General features: G+C 37.6%; 1 protein-coding gene across 1 annotated transcript in view; it reads right to left on the reverse strand.

The window, feature by feature from the left end:
- WDR27 (WD repeat domain 27) overlaps positions 1-21,998 on the reverse strand; it is a gene marked incomplete at both ends in the record, with an annotated part of 113,519 nt that overhangs the window by 30,005 nt on the left and 61,516 nt on the right. The window contains one exon of the mRNA XM_080341445.1: positions 13,611-13,709. Coding sequence (XP_080197571.1) covers positions 13,611-13,709 — 99 coding nt within the window. The remainder of the gene's footprint in view (positions 1-13,610; positions 13,710-21,998) is intronic.

Below are 21,998 nucleotides of genomic sequence, written 5' to 3' on the forward strand. Positions count from 1 at the left end.
TGGAGGGAGAGGAGGTTAACAATACATCTGCCAGGGTTTTATTGTCACCCCGCAATCTAAACCCTCGACACCAGGCTTCACACAGGGCACCATGAATGTGTTTATCCCACAGCCGGACAACTTGTCTAGAAGGATGCTGTGAGTGGCAGTATCAAAAACCTAACTAAAATTGAAAAAAAGGACATCCACCACTTTCCCTTCATCCAGTAGGTGGGTGGCCTTATCATAGAAAGATATCAAATTAGTTAAACAGGACTTTCCCTTTGTGAACCTGTGCTGAGTGTGTCTGATGATCACATTGTTCTTTAAATGCTTTTCAGCAGTATCCACTATGATCTTATCCTTGGTTTTTCCAGGAACTGAGGTTAGATTTTAATTAAAAACACATAAAAAATAATCTTCTATGAAAATCTATTAAAAATGCATACATCATAACCAGTAGTAAAAGGCTTTTGGTCACTTCCAAAGGTCTTTTAAACTGCAAACATGACATAAAGTGTTAATGTATGACTTTTGCTATTCTGTTTAGCCACTCTAAACACAGAAAATACTGGAATTAGAAAACGAGTTCAAATCTATGACACATGTAGACATAATAAGATAAAATATGACTATAGGTTTCAGGTGGAACATTTAGATAAAATATTTTCTGATATCTTTGAGAGATCATCTGGAACACCTGGAATGCAGATCCCCTTCAAAGGTATATAACCAAAAAGTGAAACGCACACTACTGGTTAAGTAGATAAGACTATTGCTTACAACAGTCATTTCACTGATCTCAGTGACACCATTCCTGTAAATAACTACACTTAACTGGAGGAGGAAACAATGTAAATAAAATCAGATATCATACAGAAAGCTATAATTAACATAAATTAAAAGCATTGAACCAGATTCTTCCCTGAGTCTGAAGACCTCGAGTCAGTGTGGGAAAACACAGGAAGGCTTCAGGTACTCAACACGTTGTTATTCTGTTTTGATTTACATTAATCCATTTTGTGTGTAAATAAATATAAATCAGAACTGTACCTTCTCTCTTGAGTGCATGATCTTTGTGAGATTTTATACAGGAAAGTGGCAGTAATGCAGAGTAAATGGGCTGCCAGACCACCTCCTCGTCATTCTCCATATGTATTTGCTTTCACTTCTCACACACACTTTTCTGTCACAGTCATGGAATGATTTACACAGGATTTGGTTTCTCTACCTTTGCATCAGCAATGTAACGATAAAGATGTAAGGATATAAAATATCTAACTTTACATCCTATACTTTTTAAAATGCAGACTACATTGTTAGTGTTTTTCTCCTTCTGTTAATTAAATGTTCTATAATAGAACAGAGGGCAATTAATAAACATGGAGCAGGAATGCTGGGAAACAGCAAGAGAACACTAATCAGCTATAAGGAGTAACTCTTGAAGAACTGAGCCCTAGTTTCTTTTATTTTAAGTTCACATCTTTGATAATTGTAGATATCAACTAAGCAGAAATGTTTCATATTTTGCTGTGGTATATGACAGGATACAATGAGAGACTTATAATAAAGTATATAATAAGAAAAATTATGCACATTTTCTTAAGACCTTAATAAAATTAACTAAAACATACCTAATTTAATCTCAGTCTGGTTTAGAAAGGATCACAAATGCATATTTTGTTTCAAGTAATTCCCTCATAACTGTTTCTTCCATTCTTCCTGCTTCCAGTAATAAGAAGACAGAACCAGTATTCTGTTTTGCTGCCCTGGGAAAACAGAAGTAAAATTCCCAGAGCCACTGGTATCAGTTAGGCTAGAATTTCATGCTACTGCCATTGTGTTCTGCTGATCCTTCCTCAGAGTCCTTATGTGAGTTAAAAAGTCGTTCGCTTGCACTCAGCTTAGAGAATAACACATACTAAGGTGACATTTTAAAAGATGATCTGCACCTTTGTTTTTCTTCAGACCTAACTTCTCTTTTCAGTGCACAGTAGATGTCACTCACTACCTGATCAGAGACAAAAAAAAAAGGCAGTGACTGAGTCTTGCCAGATGTTCTCAGCAGAGGAGATGAAATGAAGGTCATAAATGTTGCAATGAGTCCCAGATGTAGGTTTGTGGCATGGCATGGCGTGGCATGGCATGGCATGGCATGGCATGGCATGGCATGGCATGGCATGGCATGGCATGGCATGGCATGGCGTGGCATGGCGTGGCATGGCACGGCATGGCACGGCATGGCAGAGTAAGTCAGTGGGAAACTTATCTGTTCCTTTCAAGAAAGGTTCTTAAATGCGTAGGCAACTAGCTGGATAGAATATGGCTACAGTTCTGTAAAAAATAAAACATGTCAGGGATATGTTGTGGCTGAATTATGAAAAAGTATAGATGAAGCAATCTCCTCAGATTACAATGCCAAGATTTTAGTACATGAATTATCATAATTGTTAAACATCTCAAATACTACCTTCCAGAAACACAGTGGCTAGGTACAATGGTGATTCCAGCTGCTGAATGTTTCTATGGGATAAGAAAAGGGTCACATGATCCTCTTATCAGCATCTGTTCTTCCCTGCCTACTCCAGCATACACTGCAGGCCTAAAAGGCAGAAGGCAAAGTAGAAGACCCCCGGCTGACAAATCAGCTCACAGGGAAACCTCATCAGGGAGTGCAGAATCAAGCAGTTCTGAGCCTGTGATACTTTATGCAGTGAACTAGAAGAAAAGAGGCACAAAAGGCAGCTTTAAAGAATTTCTGCTTTCCGCCTTCTCCACACTATTCTGTACACAGTTCAGATACAGCCGGGAGCTGGGCCAAAATGTTTGGTGTGGCTATATCATACTCCACTGGACAGCTGGAATCATTTTATGTTGCTATTTTAATTTGAGACAGAAGTTGTGTCTGTTTTTCTTTTAATATTTAATCTGTTAGCTAAGATTTAGCTTTCCCTTTTCCACAAGCTCATTTAGAATGCAGTTTATTCCATACTTCACTTTCCTTGTATTTCATCTAATTGTGTTTTCAATCAGTGAACTCTGCTTTCCTGTACATCTTCTATACACTTATATAAGAATTGTCAGTCTATTTGGCCTCAATTTTCTTAAAGACCATGTAAGAATGGAGGATTTTCTTGGCACAGGAACACCTGAATTTTAATCCAAGTAGGGGAAGAAGCTTCGTACCTGTTCTACCTGAAAGCCCAGTAATTTTAGAATTGAAACCTCCACCAGAATGGTTCCTAGTATCAGTAGATATTCAACTGCATTCTATTAATATTATTTGGTGAGCAAGAGAAATGTATGATAGAGACAATTTTCAAGTTGGCAAGAAATGAAATACCTTAAGGACAGCTTCCTAGAGAGCTGTGTAAGATAATTAAATTCTGATTCCTACTTCTATATAAGAAACGCAGCTGAACAGACTCCTAATGATTAGTCCTTTTTCTTCCCGTTTGGCAAAGTTTCCTCTCTTCAGCTTCTCAGGACAGAGGAGGAGAGTGTACTCAAAGTACAAAGTCCACTTCAGAAAATGTTTTTCTACAAGCCCCTTCATGGAGCATGAGAAGTAGGTTCTTTCTTACTTATTCCTTTCAATATGGTACTACTGGGTCCTGGAAGACAGTTCTGTAGTGTGTGAAGGAAGTAAGAGAGGTTTATTTCATCTGGCAGCTTCATGTTCTTTGAAAAGCATTTTTTTCTGAGGTCTTGAGCACGCTGATTTTCAGAACTGTTAAGTCAAGAGCAACCTCTGGTTCTCAGCAACTCTGAAAACCAGGCCATGGGCATCTCACTTTTGCTATATTTTTCAGAAAAAAAAAAAAAAGAAAGGCTTAACTAAAATTTCAAAAACAATAATTCTTAACCTTGTAGCTATCTTCTCTTGCTTCTCTCTGCAAGGTTTTCATTCTCTCCCTCTAGGCTCTCTTCATCTTTCTAATATCATCACTTCTCTCCACACATATATTCTTTCCCTCTAGTCCTTATGGTTAGTCCCCACCATTCCCTCTTCACTCTTATTTTCTATCTGACAGTTTCCAAGAAACTGCCTGTTCCTCAGATTAACCCTATGACTACAGTTAATGCCTTTCCTTCCTACTCCCAGCCAGTCCTACCTCTTTCCAGTCCATAAGGCATCCCCACCCTCCCTGTCCAGATACTTGGTAATCAGAATTCAAATTGAACAGCTGAGTAACCAATTGTTTAGTACCACCCCTTTCAACCTAGTAGTGCCATTCAATAAAATATCTACACTTGTAAGAAGTACAGTAAAGATTTTATGACAAATGTACTATGAATTGAGAAGCTTGCCAGTGCAAGCATATTTGTCTAAAATCATGTGGTGTACAGCTGTTGTTTGCTGGCAATACACTTTAAAAGGCTGGAGTATCCCAAAATTAAACTGAATTACATTGTCCTTTCTAGCTTACAGAAGGCTTTCTTCTGCTTTTTCTTCTTTTTCTCTTTTTCTTTTATTTTTATTTTTTTCTATACTTATTTTTCTTTTTCTTTTAATCTGACATCCTTCTTCAGAGTTGTCATATGTACTAACAAGAATTCCTTTGGTATAAACAATTTTTTCCACTAATCCACATCAACTCTTATACTAATTGGCACAAAGCATTACTGGGTTTTGTTAGAAACTGCATAAGAAATGGTTTTCCTGCTATAAGCAGAGACATATATGTGCAATTAGGAACTCTGATTATGAATTCTCAGGGACTGGAATTAATTCAGTAGGACTATCATCTGCTGTGCCATGCTAATAGGTTCTCCACAGGTCTGACCACTCTCATTGCAGGAGGGTGGTACAACCCAAAGCTCTACATGCTTTTCCATCAAAGCAGTTTTTAAAAAGGCAAGGGCCAAGATTTGCAAATGTAGCTAGTAACTTAAAGGCAGAGACCAAACCGGGCACTGTAAGAAAACAAGTGCACTCTGAGAATCCCCCAAGGGCGGGTAAAGTTGAAGCCCTTCATTTCCCTCAAGCCACTTGGACTAGGGCTAAATTTAGGATAAAATACAAGTTGTACTTCTGTGCTTTGGCTAAGTTTCTAAATCCATTTAACTGTTGAAAGTTGAATGGTTATATTCTCTGAATTTGAAGGGTATCTCATAGATTATTAACAAGTTATGGCCTTGTAAAATACACAACTGTATCAATGACTGCTAACAATTTTTTTTAAAAAGCACTGTGTTACATAAAATAATCCAAAGGTCTCACTTCCTGTCACAATGATTCATTTGCTCAACAGCACTCAGTGTGCTCTTACCTTTTGCAGAGATCTTTTTACTCCAGTGTTTGGCCCAGCGAACCACAGTTCTCCCTCTCAAAAGTCTTAGAGTATTATAAGAATAAGAAAGGGCACATGAAGGTGCCTTGAACTACTTTACACAAATGTCTTGGTACCATTTACAAGTTGATCAAACTGGAATAGTGTTTAGCCCATGAGAGTTAAGATAAACTGTATTAACTGCCATGTTGGGGTTTTTTTGTTTGTTTGGGGTTTTTTACAATTAATATCATAATAATAAATCTGCATTTGAAGATAAAAGAAGTAGGATATTGAACATGATAGTGAATGAAAATAAAATACTAATAAAATTTAGTCAGACTGCTATTTCAGCGAATTGGATAGAAAAATTAAACTGATAAGTTCATTGAATTTAAGAGATATCCATTGCAAATCCTCATTCAATTCACTGAGATTACACAAACGAGAGCACACAGATTTGGCAAACAGTTCAAGGAGAGGACAAGGAGAGAAACACATTCAACCTCAGAAAGCATGTATAGGAGGTCAGCAACAGGGTTTTTTTTATTTTTAATGCAGCTGTCTTCTTTGGCAGGATGAGGGTAAAGAAAATAACTTCTCACCAGATACAAACTGCAGTACAGTCTTTGGCAAAGACAGTCTTCATACAATACCTGTATTACTGCACATTACTGCTCATAAAGAAAACTGATGAATTTTTTTCCTCAGCAGCTTAAAGTAATATGAAGAAAGAGAATAGATTTGTGAAATGACTGAAGAGTGGAAGACTTGATATTAAGACACAAAAGGACATGCTGGAATACCATTAAATAGTCTCTCACAGTCTTGTCTGATTTGTCACTCAACTTCAATCACACTCTGCACCAGAAGATTCTCAGTCAAGCCGGTTGACTGACTGCATAAATAGCACCAGCATATCCAAAAAATTAAGTAAAACACACTAGCTTAAACCATTGCAGCTGGAAACGTGTTTTGTTTAACATATGAGTACAAACTGAAGAGAGCAGTGCAGCACAGCAGAGCAGATGCTTTAAAGGCCTATGGTAAAAAAGACTTCTACAGTAGAACACTCAGGAGTAATTAACAACTTCGTAGTCCATTTCTGATCAAAAAAGCATCTCTTTTCTCCTCCTTTACCAACAATTCCTAAGCAGGACATTACTGCATTTAGAAAACTCTGTTTTATAAGTGAATCCGCTGTGATTGTTTAACAGGCATAGTAGAGGCATATTCAGTTCAGCTCAGAATAATCTGTGAATTTCCTAGAATTCAAGGAAAGTGTATTTTCTAAGATGAACAGTAACCTATTTGCAAAATCTTCCTTCTGAAGCCAGTTAAAATCCAAATAAAAATAACCAGCCTTCAGATTTTTACCAGGTGTTCTTTTCCACAAATATGCTTACACCCCTAGTCTCAGTGTCTAGCTTTCTGAGACTTCAGTAAGCTAATTCTAGCCTTTATAGATTTGGATGTTTTTATTATCTCAGATAATACAAAAGGATTTCTGTCCATTGGCTGGTAGAGTTGCCAGATTTTAATTTAAGTGAAATATCTGCCCTGAAAATAAATGTCCTGATCACTTTCCTCAGACATCCTTCCCAAGTCTTTTCATTGTTGCTTTCTCATTCCTTTCTTGTTCATTATGAGAGATACACTCCCTCTGAGGTTTTCTAACACAATTACTGCTTCCCCTTAGATGTCCATGCTGCTGTTTCTATTTCTTCCGTAAGTATGAAGGTTGTTCCACCCAAGGGCCATAAATAAGACAAAGGATTCTAATGAAAAATTTTTCAACAAATATCTATTGAAAACTTTTTAGAACCTGATTTTTTAAAGTTACTCTAGTCTTCCAGCAGAATTCAAAACTTCAAAATACATTTCAGAAAAGAATTTGATGGTATTTGCTAGCCTTTGAATTTGATCTCCTGGAATGGAAGATCAGGAAAGCTGACAGCTGGCTTCTAGTTCCTCTGAGATAAAATTACAGGAGAAAGAAAAACAAACATTACCAAATTCCATTTACATTTAGTTTTGATGTATTTGTAGATTTACAAGGGAGTAATTGGGACTGACTGAGCCAAACAGTAGGGTCAAAAGAACCATGTGAAAGAGCTTTCCTGACTTCATTGAGATCATATTAGAGGTCAAACTGGTCAAAGGTTTTAAATCCACATGATTCAGTCTGTGACAAGATAGTCCTGAGGAAGAATATCATACCAGAAAAAATGAGCCCTAGAATGAGACAAGATTAATTCCCTATCAAAGCCAAAACTTAGCAAACTAAAGTCTGATAAAGATTTTTCCATATCACTGCAGAAGCCACCCCCGTTTTGGAAAATTCTATGATTAAGTGGATGGTGAATCAAAATCTCAAAATAACCGAGTTTTTTCATACAAGTTGTTCGAAAGGGAAATCTCCAGATCACAGAATCACAGAATGTTAGGGATTGGAAGGGACGTTGAAAGATTATCTAGTCCAATCTCCTTGCCGGAGCAGGAACACCTAGATGAGGTTACATGGGAATATGTCCAGGTGGGTTTTGAATGTCTCCAGAGAAGGAAACTCCACAACCCCCCTGGGCAGCCTGTTCCAGTGCTCTGGCACCCTCACTGTGAAGAAATTTCCTCTCATATTTAATTGGAACCTCTTGTGTTCCAGTTTGAACCCATTGCCTCTTGTCCTATCATTGGTTGTCACCAAGAAGAGCCTGGCTCCATCCTCATGACACTCAATCTTTACATATTTATAAACATTAATGAGGTCACCCCTCAGTTACCTCTTCTCCAAACTACAGAGATCCAGCTCCCTCAGCTTTTCCTCATATGGGAGATGCTCCACTCCCTTCGTCATTTTTGTAGCTCTGCACTGGACTCTCTCCAGCAGTTCCCTGTGCTTCTTGAACTGAGGGGCCCAGAACTGGACACAATATTCTAAATGTGGTCTCACCAGGGCAGAGTAGAGGGGAAGGAGAACCTCTCTCGACCTACTCACCACTCCACTTCTAATACACCCCAGGATGCCCACAAGGGCACAGTGCTGGCTCATGGTCATCCTGTTGTCCACCAGGACCCCCAGGTCCCTTTCCCCTACACTGCTCTCTAATATGTAATTTCCCAACCTATACTGGAACCTGGGGTTGTTCCTACCCAGATGCAGGACTCTACACTTTTCCTTGTTAAATTTCATTAGGTTATTCCCCGCCCAACTCTCCAGCCTGTCCAGGTCTCGCTGGATGGCAGCACAGCCTTCTGGCGTGTCAGAAATACATCATTAATGAATGTCTAGAAGTCAGTCAAAATGGCTAATTCTGTCCACTCTGTTCTTGTGGCTCCCTTTGTTTTCATTCCTTTGCTACTCCTTCCTTACCTACATTTAATTCACTCTCATTGACCTGCTTCCTTCCCACTTCACAGAATCACAGTACGTTTGGAACTGGAAGGGACCTCGAAAAATCATCTAGTCCAATCCCCCTGCCGGAGCAGGAACACCTAGATGAGGTTACATAGGAAGGCATCCAGGCGGGTTTTGAATATCTCCAGAGTAGAAGACACCACAACCCCAACTGGGCAGCCTGTTCTAGTGTTCTGTTACCCTCACTGAGAAGAAGTTTCTTCTCAAATTTAAGTGGAACCTCTTGTGTTCCAGTTTGAATCCATTACCCCTTGTCCTACTGTTGGTTGTCACTGAGAAGAGCCTGGCTCCATCCTCGTGACACTCACCCACAAAGGCACAGTGCTGGCTCATGGTCAACCTTCTGTCCACCAGGACCCCCAGGTCCCTTTCCCCTACACTGCTCTCTAATAGGTCATTCCCCAACTTATACTGGAACCTGGGGTTGTTCCTACCCAAACGCAAGACTCTACATTTGCCCTTGTTATATTTCATTAAAGTTTTCCCCACCCAACCCTCCAGCCTCCAGGTCTCGCTGGATGGCAGCACAGCCTTCTTGCCTGTCAGCCACTCCCCTCAGCTTGGTGTCATCAGCAGACTTGCTGACAGTGCACTCTATTCCCTCATCCAAGTCGTTGATGAATATATTGAATAGTACTGGTCCCAGTACTGACCACTGAGGCACTGCACTACATATAGGCCTCCAACTGGACTCTGCCCCATTGACCACGACTCTCTGACTTCTTTCCTTCAGCCAGTTCACAGTCCACCTCACTAACCAATCATCCAGACCGTACTCCCTCAGTTTAGCTGACCACCAAGAAAAGTATATTTTTTTAGTAGCTAGCAAAAGAGAACTCATTTCCAGACACATCCAATACCACCTGTAACCAATTCTGACTAAAATGGTGGGTTTACTGCTGAGTGGTATTATTATCTGAGAGACTCATAAACAAATGCCCTTATTGGGAACATTAAACACATCTCCCTTCAAGCAGATCAGCAGAAAATCATTATGAAATTTTCAGCGGCTCCCATGCAAATCCAGCTGTGAAAGAGATATACAGATCTCTACTATCCACTTAACTTCAGCTGCCAAGTAATGCACTTAGGGTCAGTTACTATCTAACCTAAATGTGCCATAACACAATAGTACCTGAAACTAATGTTATTTGAAATGTAACTTTACTTCTAAACATAAAAGCAGTCTTATAAATTAATGGAAAAAGTATATATTATAGTGAATAACAATTTGAATTAATACCTTCCACACATGCAAAGTAGATATTTATTGATAAACAGGCCACAAGGTGAACTTCTGTGGCAATCAAAAAACTTTTTTGTTTCCTATATGGCAATGTAGAAAAATTTCCATTCCTTCAGCAACAAGAGATTTCTGGACCATGTGCACTATCACAAAATCAGAGAATAATTCAATTTGCAGGGACTTCAGGAAACTTTATCATCCAATCTGCTTAAAGTAAGGTCAACACCAAACTCAGACCAGGTTGCTGAGGACATTTTCCATTATAGTTTAGTTTGTTTGTGTTTTTTCTCTTGAAATCAAGTGTCAGTATATCAGTTGGGTGGTCACTTCAGATTGTCATATATTTACTTTAAGTCTATAGACAAAGAGAATAGAACAGATTTGCCATATCTCATCCAATGCAAGTTATATTTTTAATTATTTTTCATAAAATGCTCTACATCAACTTATTGAGCATCTGTTTAAATATCTGTATATGTCAAACAGGTAGCTTTCTGAGGACTTCAGGAAATCATTTTATCCAACCTTCTGTTCAAAAGAGGTCAGATCAGGTTGCTCAGGCCTTGTTCTATGAAAGTTTAGTTTGGGGTGTGGATTTTTTCTCTCTCTCAAATCTACTTCTCAGTATACATCTAGGGTGGTAGCAATTCATACTGATTTCAGTCATGTTTCTGTCATGAAAAAATAACTTCTAGCACAGTATATTGTCTCAGAGCTTTGGGCTTCTTTTCTTCTTCTCTGCTTTTTTTTTTTTTAATGTAATGAATGATGAGGTCAATTATATGCTAGAGTGTACTTGGATAGTTTTGCCAGCTTTTATAAAGATGAAACCAACACTCAACTACACAAAAGCCACTAAAATCAACAGATGACAATAGTGGATCCGCTTGTTTTTATCCTGCTTCAAAATATTTTAAAGAGAGACAATCTATTTTTCCCACATTTAAAGATAAGATTCCCACCCTATTTTAACTTAGATTAATTCAAATGTGTTACAGTTAGTAGTTATAGCTATTATAGTTAAAAACTATAACATCTCTTAATGTATATTCCCTAAAATAGGTTGAAATTTAATTAATATTTTGGTAAGATAAACACCAGGAAGTGACAATGAGAAGCTAAAACTGTGAAAAAATCTTGAGAACAAATTTAAGATAAATGCAAATCTTCTACCTTATTCCACTTCTCCAGCTTTCATAGCAACAATTTTATAAATCATTCCCGAGTACCATATGATGAAAGCAACGGTGCCCCGCATCAGTAAAAAAAAATCACTAATATACCCATCCAGGGTTTTTCCCTCTTTTCTGGAAGAACATTTATGCAAGTGAGAGTTATAATAATGGTTGGAACAAACTACCTCATGGACAGGTGCTGGGCAAGCAACCACTGAACTGGAGTGCTGCCAGTACACCTCACTCTTGGCTGGATCTTTCCATGTCAGAAATCTTAGCCATAATGTTCAAATTTCACTCATCAGCCACTTCCCTTTTTTCACCCCTTGCTTCTTCCCCTGCCAGTGTTTCCCTTTGAATGCAATGCGGATTTCTGCAGAGGTTATTCAGAACCAAATACAAATCTTAACTGTTTTCATTCAAACCAAAGGAAACAAGAGTAGTGTCAATTTTAAATCCATAACTAGAGGTAGTAGTAGGTATAAAAATCTTTCAGTGTTGGAAGGTCTGGCTGCCTAATACAAGTCTTTCTTTCAAGGCATGGGATTATTCTTTTCTGATTCATTTGTGTTTTTCTTCTTTTCCACTCTACAAGCTTATCATTGCATTTCTTAGCTTCTCCTAGTGCCTTTGAAAGTAACATCCTGCTAAATGAAATTTTGGAAAGGCCAGGACATTTTTTTCTCTTTTGTTCTGCAACTCCCCAAAAATATTTACTTACAAAGCATTTCAGAGTGCTTATTGTACAGAATGACTTGGTTAACAGAATTTACATTTCAGCAGTAATCCTTCAAAGGAGCAGTTTCTGCATATTCCTTGGTTTTTAGTAAAGTGCCCCTGATAACATCAACTTCTAAATCTTACCCCAGAACTGTATCTATGAGGAAATTTGTCATCCAGTTCAAATCCACAGCTCTTGCTTCTCAGGAAAGTGCTCTTCAAGAAAAGAGTTTCTGGTTCTTGAACTTCAGATTTGACTCTTAACCATAATACTAAACTGACTGCGGGAAGTTTCACAAAGTTCAGTATTAAAGGCTTTGTGCCTCAAGGCAGACTTTCAGAGTTAGATCAGTCTGGCTTGGATCCACAGTCAATGTTTAGTTTACCATTTATGGATTCTGCCCCCCGATCAACAACTGATTTGCCTAAACTTAGTTACTTCGAAGCCTTGATATTGCAACTGAGCCTCTAGACTTTTAACAGTTAAACTCTGATAAGACATTTTCCATCAAAATGGATTCCAACAGCTGGATCACAGATCAGGATGCTGCAAGACTACAGTCAGCTCTATTATCCAGTACATAACATCCTTTTCTGCAGAACTGTGTTCAGTGCTAAACCTGAAGCTAGTCTTAATCTGTGTGCAAAATTTAATAAACTGTACCATTTCTTTGAATATAACATTGATGAATCCAAAGAGCAGAAATACATAATGTTCACCAGAAGATAGCAGTTAACAATTTCTCAGTTCAAACAACATACATACAATCAATAAAACTTCCAGAAATTCAAAATCACAGAAATGTTAGCATCTTTACTTACAAATGGAAGGAGATATGTAAATGTGACAATACTCCTACATATAAAGAACTTATATGTATTCCATAAATATTTTTAATAGTAGCAAGTAAAACCAATATTGAAGAGGTTTCAGTGCACTCTTTCAGATATACATATAGTGATCATTGTTGTCTCTTTAATGGAAGGAGAACTGTAGAAAGCAGAAACCTTCAATGAAGTTTCAATACATAAAAACAAAAACGGTATGTCTAGGATTCAAATCTGTATACAACAGTATATGAAGAATTCACACGATAAACTAGCTGTAGGGAAGCTCTGGTTTTGAGATAAAACTTAGAAAACAGACTCCTGTGTATATATTGCAGCAGTATAATTAAACCATTACATTGAAACATTACATAGTGTTGTTAACACAGCATATTATCAATGATCAGTGAAAAAATAGGAACTGTTATTGCCTAATACCTAGCTTCTTTGGAGTACTTTTTATCTATAGATATCTGAAAGTCTAAAAACAAAATGGCAAGAGTTTTTCAAAACATTGTGATAAAGTAATTCACTATTTATTCTGACACAGCGCATTTAAAATATAATTGTTTTTTAAAACTTACAAGCTTTTGAGTAATTACAGCAGGCCTGAGCCCCTTGCTGTTTCCTTGTCCCTAATTATTTCTCTCTTAAATTCTCTGTATTAGGAGTGGTCTACTTAGGTAATTTGAGATGAATGTACATCTTCCCAACATCCAACAAGTACAGTTTTGCAGCAGTTCCCATGCCACAACTCCTCTTTGTAGGCAGTTAGACAGAGCAGTTGTCTGTAGCATGCAGCATTTTGTATGAATTTATAACTGACACAGTAACCACACTATAGTTGGAAGTAGATAAACAGACTTACAGATGCACAGCATATTGGTAGATAAACAGAAGAGTAGTAAAAGGCAAGTTTACAGTGACGATTTTACATATTTTCATTACAAAGAGGAAAAAAAGCAATGACTTACCTGTGGAGATGAGGGACTGAAAGCCACATTGATGACAGATTCTGTGTGTCCTCCCAGTTTATGTGAAAAAGTGCTTGAACGCATTTCATATATGTAAGCCTGAAAAACAATGAGATTATATTTTCACTTTAAAGAAATATATCACATTCTACAAGCACTAAGTTATAGTATAAGATGACTAAAGATTCAGCCTACAGAGACGTTAGAAAAATTTTATAATATCTAAACAGATATAAAAGTCATCAACATCTCATAACTGATTTCTTTAACTCAGGATAATTAGGAAATGCTTAAGTTAACTCAAATGAAAAAAAAAATAGAAAGAGTTATGCAATCTTTTTCCCTTAAATAACTAAACATTAGGTATAAATCAAGCAGACAGGTAAAAAGGCCCTTTAATAATATACTTTTAAGGATGTTCTTCAGAATTAAAATCCTTTCTTTTAAGTAGAAATATGCAGAATCTAAAACTTCAGTTTCTAAAACTCTTATGTTTGACGTTACATTAAGTAAAATTTTTCCTTTTCTACATAGGTCTTTGCAGTTTTTAATTGAACAGCATAGAATTCAATAATACATCAATTCTATTTCGAGTGATATGGGCATCATTAATGACAAAAGGCATACTGCCTGCATTTACTTCTCAAAAGAAAAAGGAAAAGTGCTTTTCAAGGAGTAAATAAAATTTAGTAGCAAAATAATTAAGTTCTTATTGGTACAGCTTCAAATAATGAAAAAGTGCGAATGCAAAACTGCATTAAGAAACAATCCAAAGTTCAGTGAAAGTCATAGACATACTGATACTATGAAAATGGTTTGATTGTGGTATTAAATTAGCATTATCTTACACAAACAAAACAGAAAATGTTTTAAAGGAAATCCTGTAGTATATTTCCCCCACATAAGAAACATTTGTGAGAAACAAGTGCAGACATATTGGATTGTTTTAGACTATGCCTTAGCTAGCAAAAATAACAATTATTTGCCGGATACAGTCAGACAGTATGTATAACAAGGTATATCAGAAAAGACACATAACATACGTAGAAAATACACGGACTTATTTGGTACATTAAAAATGTGCATCTCAAAAGAAATAAAATTGTAAAGCTTGCAAAAACATTAGACAAAGATGAAAATCCAGACTTTACATTTCAATAAAGAAATAAAATATTCTATTGTCTTTATTATATCTCTGTAGTTAAGACTATGAGCACGGAATTCAGAGTACAACCTAACGTAAACTAAACCAAACTGTGCATAGGCACTATTACAACACTGTACTTCTCTGTGGCTTAAGCTTTTTGTTGATAGTACCCTAAAATGAGTTTAATCACTCAGACCCAAGGCAGCTGAGCTTTCCCTAGCAGATGCCAAACTGCTACAAGATATATGCCCCAAAAACTTGTGAACTCAACTAACAGTCTTCCCAATTCATGAAAATATTCAGGAACCAATGTAGGTCCTGAAAAACACTTAATGCCTCACTCAGAAAAGAAATCTTAGCCAGCTCCAAAGATTCTTCAGTCCAAACAAGCACTGAAAAGCAAACCAAGAGGCCAACTATAAATCTAATCAATTGCATCCAGTTTATATACATCACATATTCTGGATTCAGTCCAGGATATGAAATTAAAACCATCTACTGGCATAAATGAAGCACCTAAAATCAGACAGAAATGTAGGTATCCATTTTTAACCTCTGGATCTTTTGTAGCATTCCATACAGATATTGCCATACTAACTGGGAAAGTAGCAGAGTCTTCAGTAATGTGTTAAAATCATTGTGTCCTTCCTAAAAGGTTATGGCAAATGCTTGTTAATTGGAAAATCTGCCATAAAAAGTAAGGCTCTCCTCCATGCTTTTTAAACATCTCAGAAAAATGGTCATAATAATGAGCATTTGATTATTGGTAATAATACTGTACCATGACTCAACTGGTATCAAAATTATCATATGCTGACACCAATGCGTTATGTCAGTACTTGTATTGTTCTGTTCTCTTCTTCAGAGTCAAGCTGTGTTGCTTTGGGAGATGCACATACATTTTTGGCTTAATTTCTATGTCCTAATTCCTCTCTGTAAAACAGGTGTGATAATATTTCACTGATTTTTGAAGACAAATCCAATGTTTGTGAAACCCAGGTGTTCTAGTAATTTATGGTCTTCCACACAGCTCCTAAATCAACCATTTGGCTCATATCCTTTTTTCAAAAAATGCCTTGAAGCAGTTGTGCAGCTTCAGTAGAATTTAGCAAGTGCATACTCGGTTGTCCAAAAAGAAGTGTTAGCTAATCGCACTTCTCAATCTAAAAAGCATTCAAACTCTTACCTCCCACCTTTCAATAAATGCTCTTAAGTGTTGGGCTAGGGTGCAGCATACTGCTGGATTGTCACATTGTATAACAAGATTCACCAGGCCAGCAAAAAGTAATGACAAGCAAGTACAGAGAGAAGTCCACCTGTAGCAAACCACTGAAGCACTCATCAGCATGGGACCTTTATTGTCATCTTTACTACAGAGACTATTTTCATATTGAACAGCTGCTAAACAAAACACACAGAACATGCCTGGAAACACAGCTTTCCCACTGTATTACATTTGTATTATTCTGTTCTAATAGAACTAGTGCTAAACTTCTTTCTGATACTGTATTTCTAGCCCTATATACCTTAAATATTTAGGTGTGGTGGTCCAGCTTCAACAGAAGAAGTGGCAGAGTCCCTACTACACCCCAGAATAGTTCATTATGTTTTGGTAGCTATCATCTTCCCTTCCAATAACTGTGCTTTTAAGGAAAGTAATAGCAAATATTTTAAATCAGGGTAATTTTTATATGTAACACAGTAAAATGTGATTAAAAGAAAAACATCATCATAAAAATTATATAAAAGCAGCTTTTGTTTAAGTAACTCTGGTCACAGATATTTAAGCTAGTCAGTGATATAGTCTAAATTCTAAGAATAAAAGTTAACTTGGTGCAAGTTTGAAAATAAACTTTTCAGTAAAACTATTTTTAACTTCAATAGTGGAAAAAGAGAAATGACATTCAGGTATTCATAAGAAGTGGAATACCTCCAGTATAAACTCTCTCTGAGTATAGTCTGCCATCATCCTAGTTTTATTACATTTCTGATGTCATTCAAAGTGTTTTTCTATTCTATACCTACTAGAATTTTTTAGCATATTCTTCTCTACAGAAAAAAAAAAAAATAACAGTAAGTGAATTATAAATGATACCACAACACTAGCCACAGAAGAAAAAGAAAAGTTGAAAATATGCATTCAATGACAGAGAAAGAACAGACTTTTAGCAAATCAAATGTAATAAAAAAGAAAGCAAAACAGTCTAGGAAGTACTCACCAATACCCAAAATGCATATGTGTATATAATCTGTTGTAGACTTTAGCCAAAGTCAATTCCTTTTTTTTATATTAAGACCAATTTCTTGTAATAAAAATACTGAATCAGTATATATTGGTATTTCCTTTCCTTTTCTGTCCAAGGGTCAGCCAAAAGTAAAAATCATTTACCTGTACCAATAGCTTCCAAGCAAGTTTCCTACACGCATAACCACATACTTACTTGTGTTTCCTTTCACTTGAAGTTTGAAGAAAATTTGGACTAGTCAGTTTTCATTAACCCACAGTGTGAGAGTGTATTTAGTATTTTATATGTATATACAAGCTTGTGCTTTCTTCTTTAAATTTGTAGCAAGAGACAGGGAAGAACGGTGAAGGTCTCTCCTTGAGGGAAGAAATTTTCTCCAAATGGAAAACTACTTAATTCTACTGCATTGGTAGAGAGAGTATGCTAAATAAATTGACTTTATCTGCAGTTTCACTAGAAATTCTTTACTCTGTTTTCTTATACTCTGTCTTCAAAGCAAAATTGTCCCCAACTGTTCCCACTGCCCTTTAGTCCAATACATGGCCACATGCATTTGAGTCAAACTACTTACACTTCTACTCCCTCCTGGGAAGGGAAAGAGGGGGAAGCAAATCAGTGAAACATAACAGAAAAGTTCTCCTTGTTACCCGGTCTTGCACAGGGCCCAGAAAAGCAACACCAGTTTCAAGAAAAACCCTTTGTAAGTGTTGTGGCTTGAAACTGTAGCATATATTTAACAAATGGATCATGGCGGGCGGTGGGAGATGGATGACAACAACAACAAAATAAACATACAAAAACCACACCAAAAACAAACAAACAAAACAAAACAAAAACACCTGTTATCTAAGATTTCTAATTTAATTTTATGGAAATAGAGATTTTTTCTTTAGAAGATTTGCATGAATTGGTCAAAGTCATCTCTCCACTGCAACTATTTTCTCTAATATTTCAAATGAGCTACAGAATGATAGAGTCAAAGAATAATTTTGATTGGAAGAGACCCTTAAGATCATCGAATCTAACCATAACCTAACTCTAGCACTAAACTATGTCCCTAAGAGTCTCATCTATATGTCTTTTAAACACCTCCAGGGATGGTGACTCCAGCACTTCCCTGAGCAGCATTAAAGCCTCTTGATAGAAAAATAAATAAATGATCTTATTTACACTTTTATGAAAGACATCTGGATTTATTAATGAGACATCAGTCTCCATTCACCTCCACTAGTGCCATCAAACCTGATGCACACTTCCCCACTACATGTTAGAATTGTTTGCCTTGCACTCCACCAGCCCCATTTTACACTGGGGCACATCTCCCACTGAACCATATATTTTTCCTTCATCTCAAGCTCAGAAAGCACCTGGACTACTTAAACTAAAATGAAAAATTATCCTAAACACTGATTAATGTTTTTCAGTCCTGAGATATCTTATACACTTGCCACATGGTTGCATGGAAAGTCTATCCAAGCCTGTCACCAAAACATTACATACAATTTGGCCTCTGAGTCCCTTCCCTTTCTAATGTCTAATGGAGCTGCCTTTCTGGTAGTCACAGCAAATTGCCCACTACAGTAAGACTGCGGTTTCCATCTGAGTTCCTTTTACATAACTACAAAAGGAGTAACAGTGAAAATTAATAATGTTCTTTATTATTTAAACAGTGAACATTATCAAGATCAGTCACGTTTCAAGATACAGGGGATGCTTTTCAAATGGATCAGCATACTGACAGTTATAACTAACACACGTTCAATTTTCTTCACTAAAAGGGTTACATAAACAGATCTAAACCATATCTCAGATTTGTCTCTGTAAGCCACCCTTCTTAGAAGCTTTTCCTGATCTTATAGTTTCTATTTAATTAGCCAGTTTCAAAGCCTCAAGTATATTATTGTTTTTATTTGTCTGCCTGTGGAATTTATATAGCACCAAACACTACTGTATTTAGGTTGCTTCTACTTTTATAACATTCTTAGGTTTCATAGAGTGGAGAATCATTACTTGAAGATTTTGTTGTAAGAAAATTTACCTCACCTCTCATTATGAAGCATCATGGATGGATCACACCCACTCTGGAAATGTCTCTTTTCTGACTACTGCTAAGACTGTCTCTGTATCAGCCGTACCAAAAAATGCACTCTCTGTTTGAGAGCTGGTGTTGACAGTCTAACAGAAATACTGCAAGATTCATATTATGCAGAGGAACTTCATTCAGATGCTTAGGCATAACAAGGAATTTTACTAGCTTTACAAACAAATTTGTAAGCAAAATGCCATCAGCTAGCAGGACTATGGGCATATGTAAACATGATACAGAAAATTCAGCTGCTGTCAGAGTTGCAGATGAAGAGGTATACATATAGAAAACACAAGCCCTGTGGGTATAAATCTATACATATCCACTTTTAGTACTTCACTGCTGCATGCATATCAAAATGAACCTTGAGTATTCTTATCTATTTTGAGTTCCTGTTTTGACTGCTTTTAAATAGAGAGCATTTTCTCTAAAATTACTTTTCTTTAGCAAAAAGGTTAAATTCTCATACTTCCACCCAGCTCACCTCTGTCCCTGGTAAAGTAATGGAACGGCTTATCCTTGGTACCATCTCAAGGCATATCAAGGATAAGAGGGTTATTAGGGGCAGTGAGCATGGCTTTACCAAGGGTAGGTCATGCTTGACCAACCTCATAGCCTTTTATGACAATGTAACAAGGTGGATGGATGATGGCAGAGCGGGGGATGTGGTCTACCTTGACTTCAGTAAAGCCTTTGACACAGTCTCCCACAGCATCCTAGTTGCTAAGTTGCGGAGGTGTGGTCTAGACAATAGAGTAGTGAGGTGGGTTACAAACTGGCTTAAGGAGAGAAGCCAGAGAATGGTAGTCAATGGTGTGGAGTCTAGTTGGAGACCAGTATCTAGTGGAGTGCCTCAGGGGTCAGTACTGGGGCCAGTATTATTCAATATATTCATTAACGATTTAGACGAGGGAATAGAGTGTACTATCAGCAAGTTTACTGATGACACCAAGCTGGGAGGAGTGGCTGACACGCCAGAAGGCTGTGCTGCCATCCAGCGAGACCTGGACAGGCTGGAGAGTTGGGCAGGGAATAAACTGATTAAATTTAACAAGGGCAAGTATAGAGTCCTGCATCTGGGCAGGAACAACCCCAGGTTCCAGTATAGGTTGGGAAATTACATATTAGAGAGCAGTGTAGGGGAAAGCGACCTGGGGGTCCTGATGGACAACAGGATGACCATGAGCCAGCACTGTGCCCTTGTGGCCAGGAAGGCCAATGGCATCCTGGGGTATATTAGAAGGGGGCTGGTTACCAGCTCAAGAGAGGTCCTCCTTCCCCTCTACTCCACCCTGGTGAGACCCCATCTGGAATATTGTGTCCAGTTCTGGGCCCCTCAGTTCAAGAACGACAGGGAACTGCTGGAGAGGGTCCAGCGTAGGGTAACCAAGATGATTAAGGGAGTGGAGCACCTCCCATATGAAGAAAGGCTGAGGGAGCTGGGTCTCTTTAGTATGGAGAAGAGGAGACTGAGGGGTGACCTTATTAATGTTTATAAATATATAAAGGGTGAGTACCATGAGGATGGAGCCAGGCTCTTCTCGTTGGCAAACAATGATAGGACAAGGGGTAATGGGATCAAGCTGGAACACAAGAGGTTCCACTTAAATTTGAGAAAAAACTTCTTCTCAGTGAGGGTGACAGAGCACTGGAACAGGCTGCCCAGGGAGGTTGTGGAGTCTCCTTTGCTGGAGACATTCAAAACCTGCCTGGACATGTTCCTGTGCGACCTCACCTAGGCATTCCTGCTCCAACAGGGGGATTGGACTAGATGATCTTTTGAGGTCCCTTCCAATTCCAAACATACTGTGATACTGTGATATCAGGCTTAAAGGTTAACAGAGTAACACCCTGTACCTCATAAAGTTCAGTTTGACAGGCCACTAGGAAAAAGGGTGTTCTGTAGTAGTTAAATAAGCACATGTCTATAGCCAGCCTTCACTGCTCTCAACTGCTAGTCTGGTTTTATGGTGGTCAGGTCTGACGTGTAGAGGCATAGCTAAAGCAATAGTCTCAACTGACCAAGAAGCAAACGAGCTGCAAATGTGCTCAGAATCACAGAATTCCATGGTTCATAAAATAATCTATCAAGGCTAAGATTTTCAAACATTTTCAGAGATATACCCAGAGACAGTGAAGTAACAGCACACTGTAAAGTCAGGTCTGTATTAACAAGAAAGCAATATTTACCTCTTCCTTCCAGTATAATAGGCCTAAAAGCCAATGATGCTACCAAAGATCCAAGAAATGTAACAAAAAACTGTGTTCTTCTTTGGAAAGTGATAGATTTTCTTCAGCAATAGCTGGAAGAGAGGAAGTCACAGTCTCTGTCATAGATTTCCTTCTGCCAAGAAATTTCAGTCCTGTTTTTTCCACAGTAAACAGTACTAATGTTGTTTTCTCCAGATGGTTTCTCTTAAAGCCTATCTTAGTTAAACAGTATGGACACGTGAAATAAAACTTCAGCATCATATAACTAGGATACCAATGACATCGAAAAACAAAATACCCCAGATACTGCCTACCACTGCTTCATATTATGCATTCTGTTCTGCAAACCCTCTGATACGAAGCTTAGGCCAAGACAATAAATACCAGATAGCACCACTATCAGACATTTCTAAAAGTAATTTTCCAGTAAAGAAAATGCCCTCCCATTTTTCCAAACCCAGAATTAAAGTCAACACCATAGTATAGTCCGTTGTATCAAAGATACCTAATTTAAAAATCAGTGATATCTCCATGATACAATCTCAAGAAGACAACAAACTAAAGATTCTGAGTTATTAGCATGCCCTGTCTCTTCCATTTACATCCATCCATACCAGAATACCTCTGTCAACTCCCTGCCTCTTTCCTCATCCATACTCTTTTATCTTTCATTCATTAGAACATAAAAAGTTGTAGTG

The sequence above is a fragment of the Nesoenas mayeri genome (genome assembly GCF_963082525.1).
Source record: "Nesoenas mayeri genome assembly, chromosome: 3".
NCBI classification, from domain to species: Eukaryota; Metazoa; Chordata; class Aves; order Columbiformes; family Columbidae; genus Nesoenas; species Nesoenas mayeri.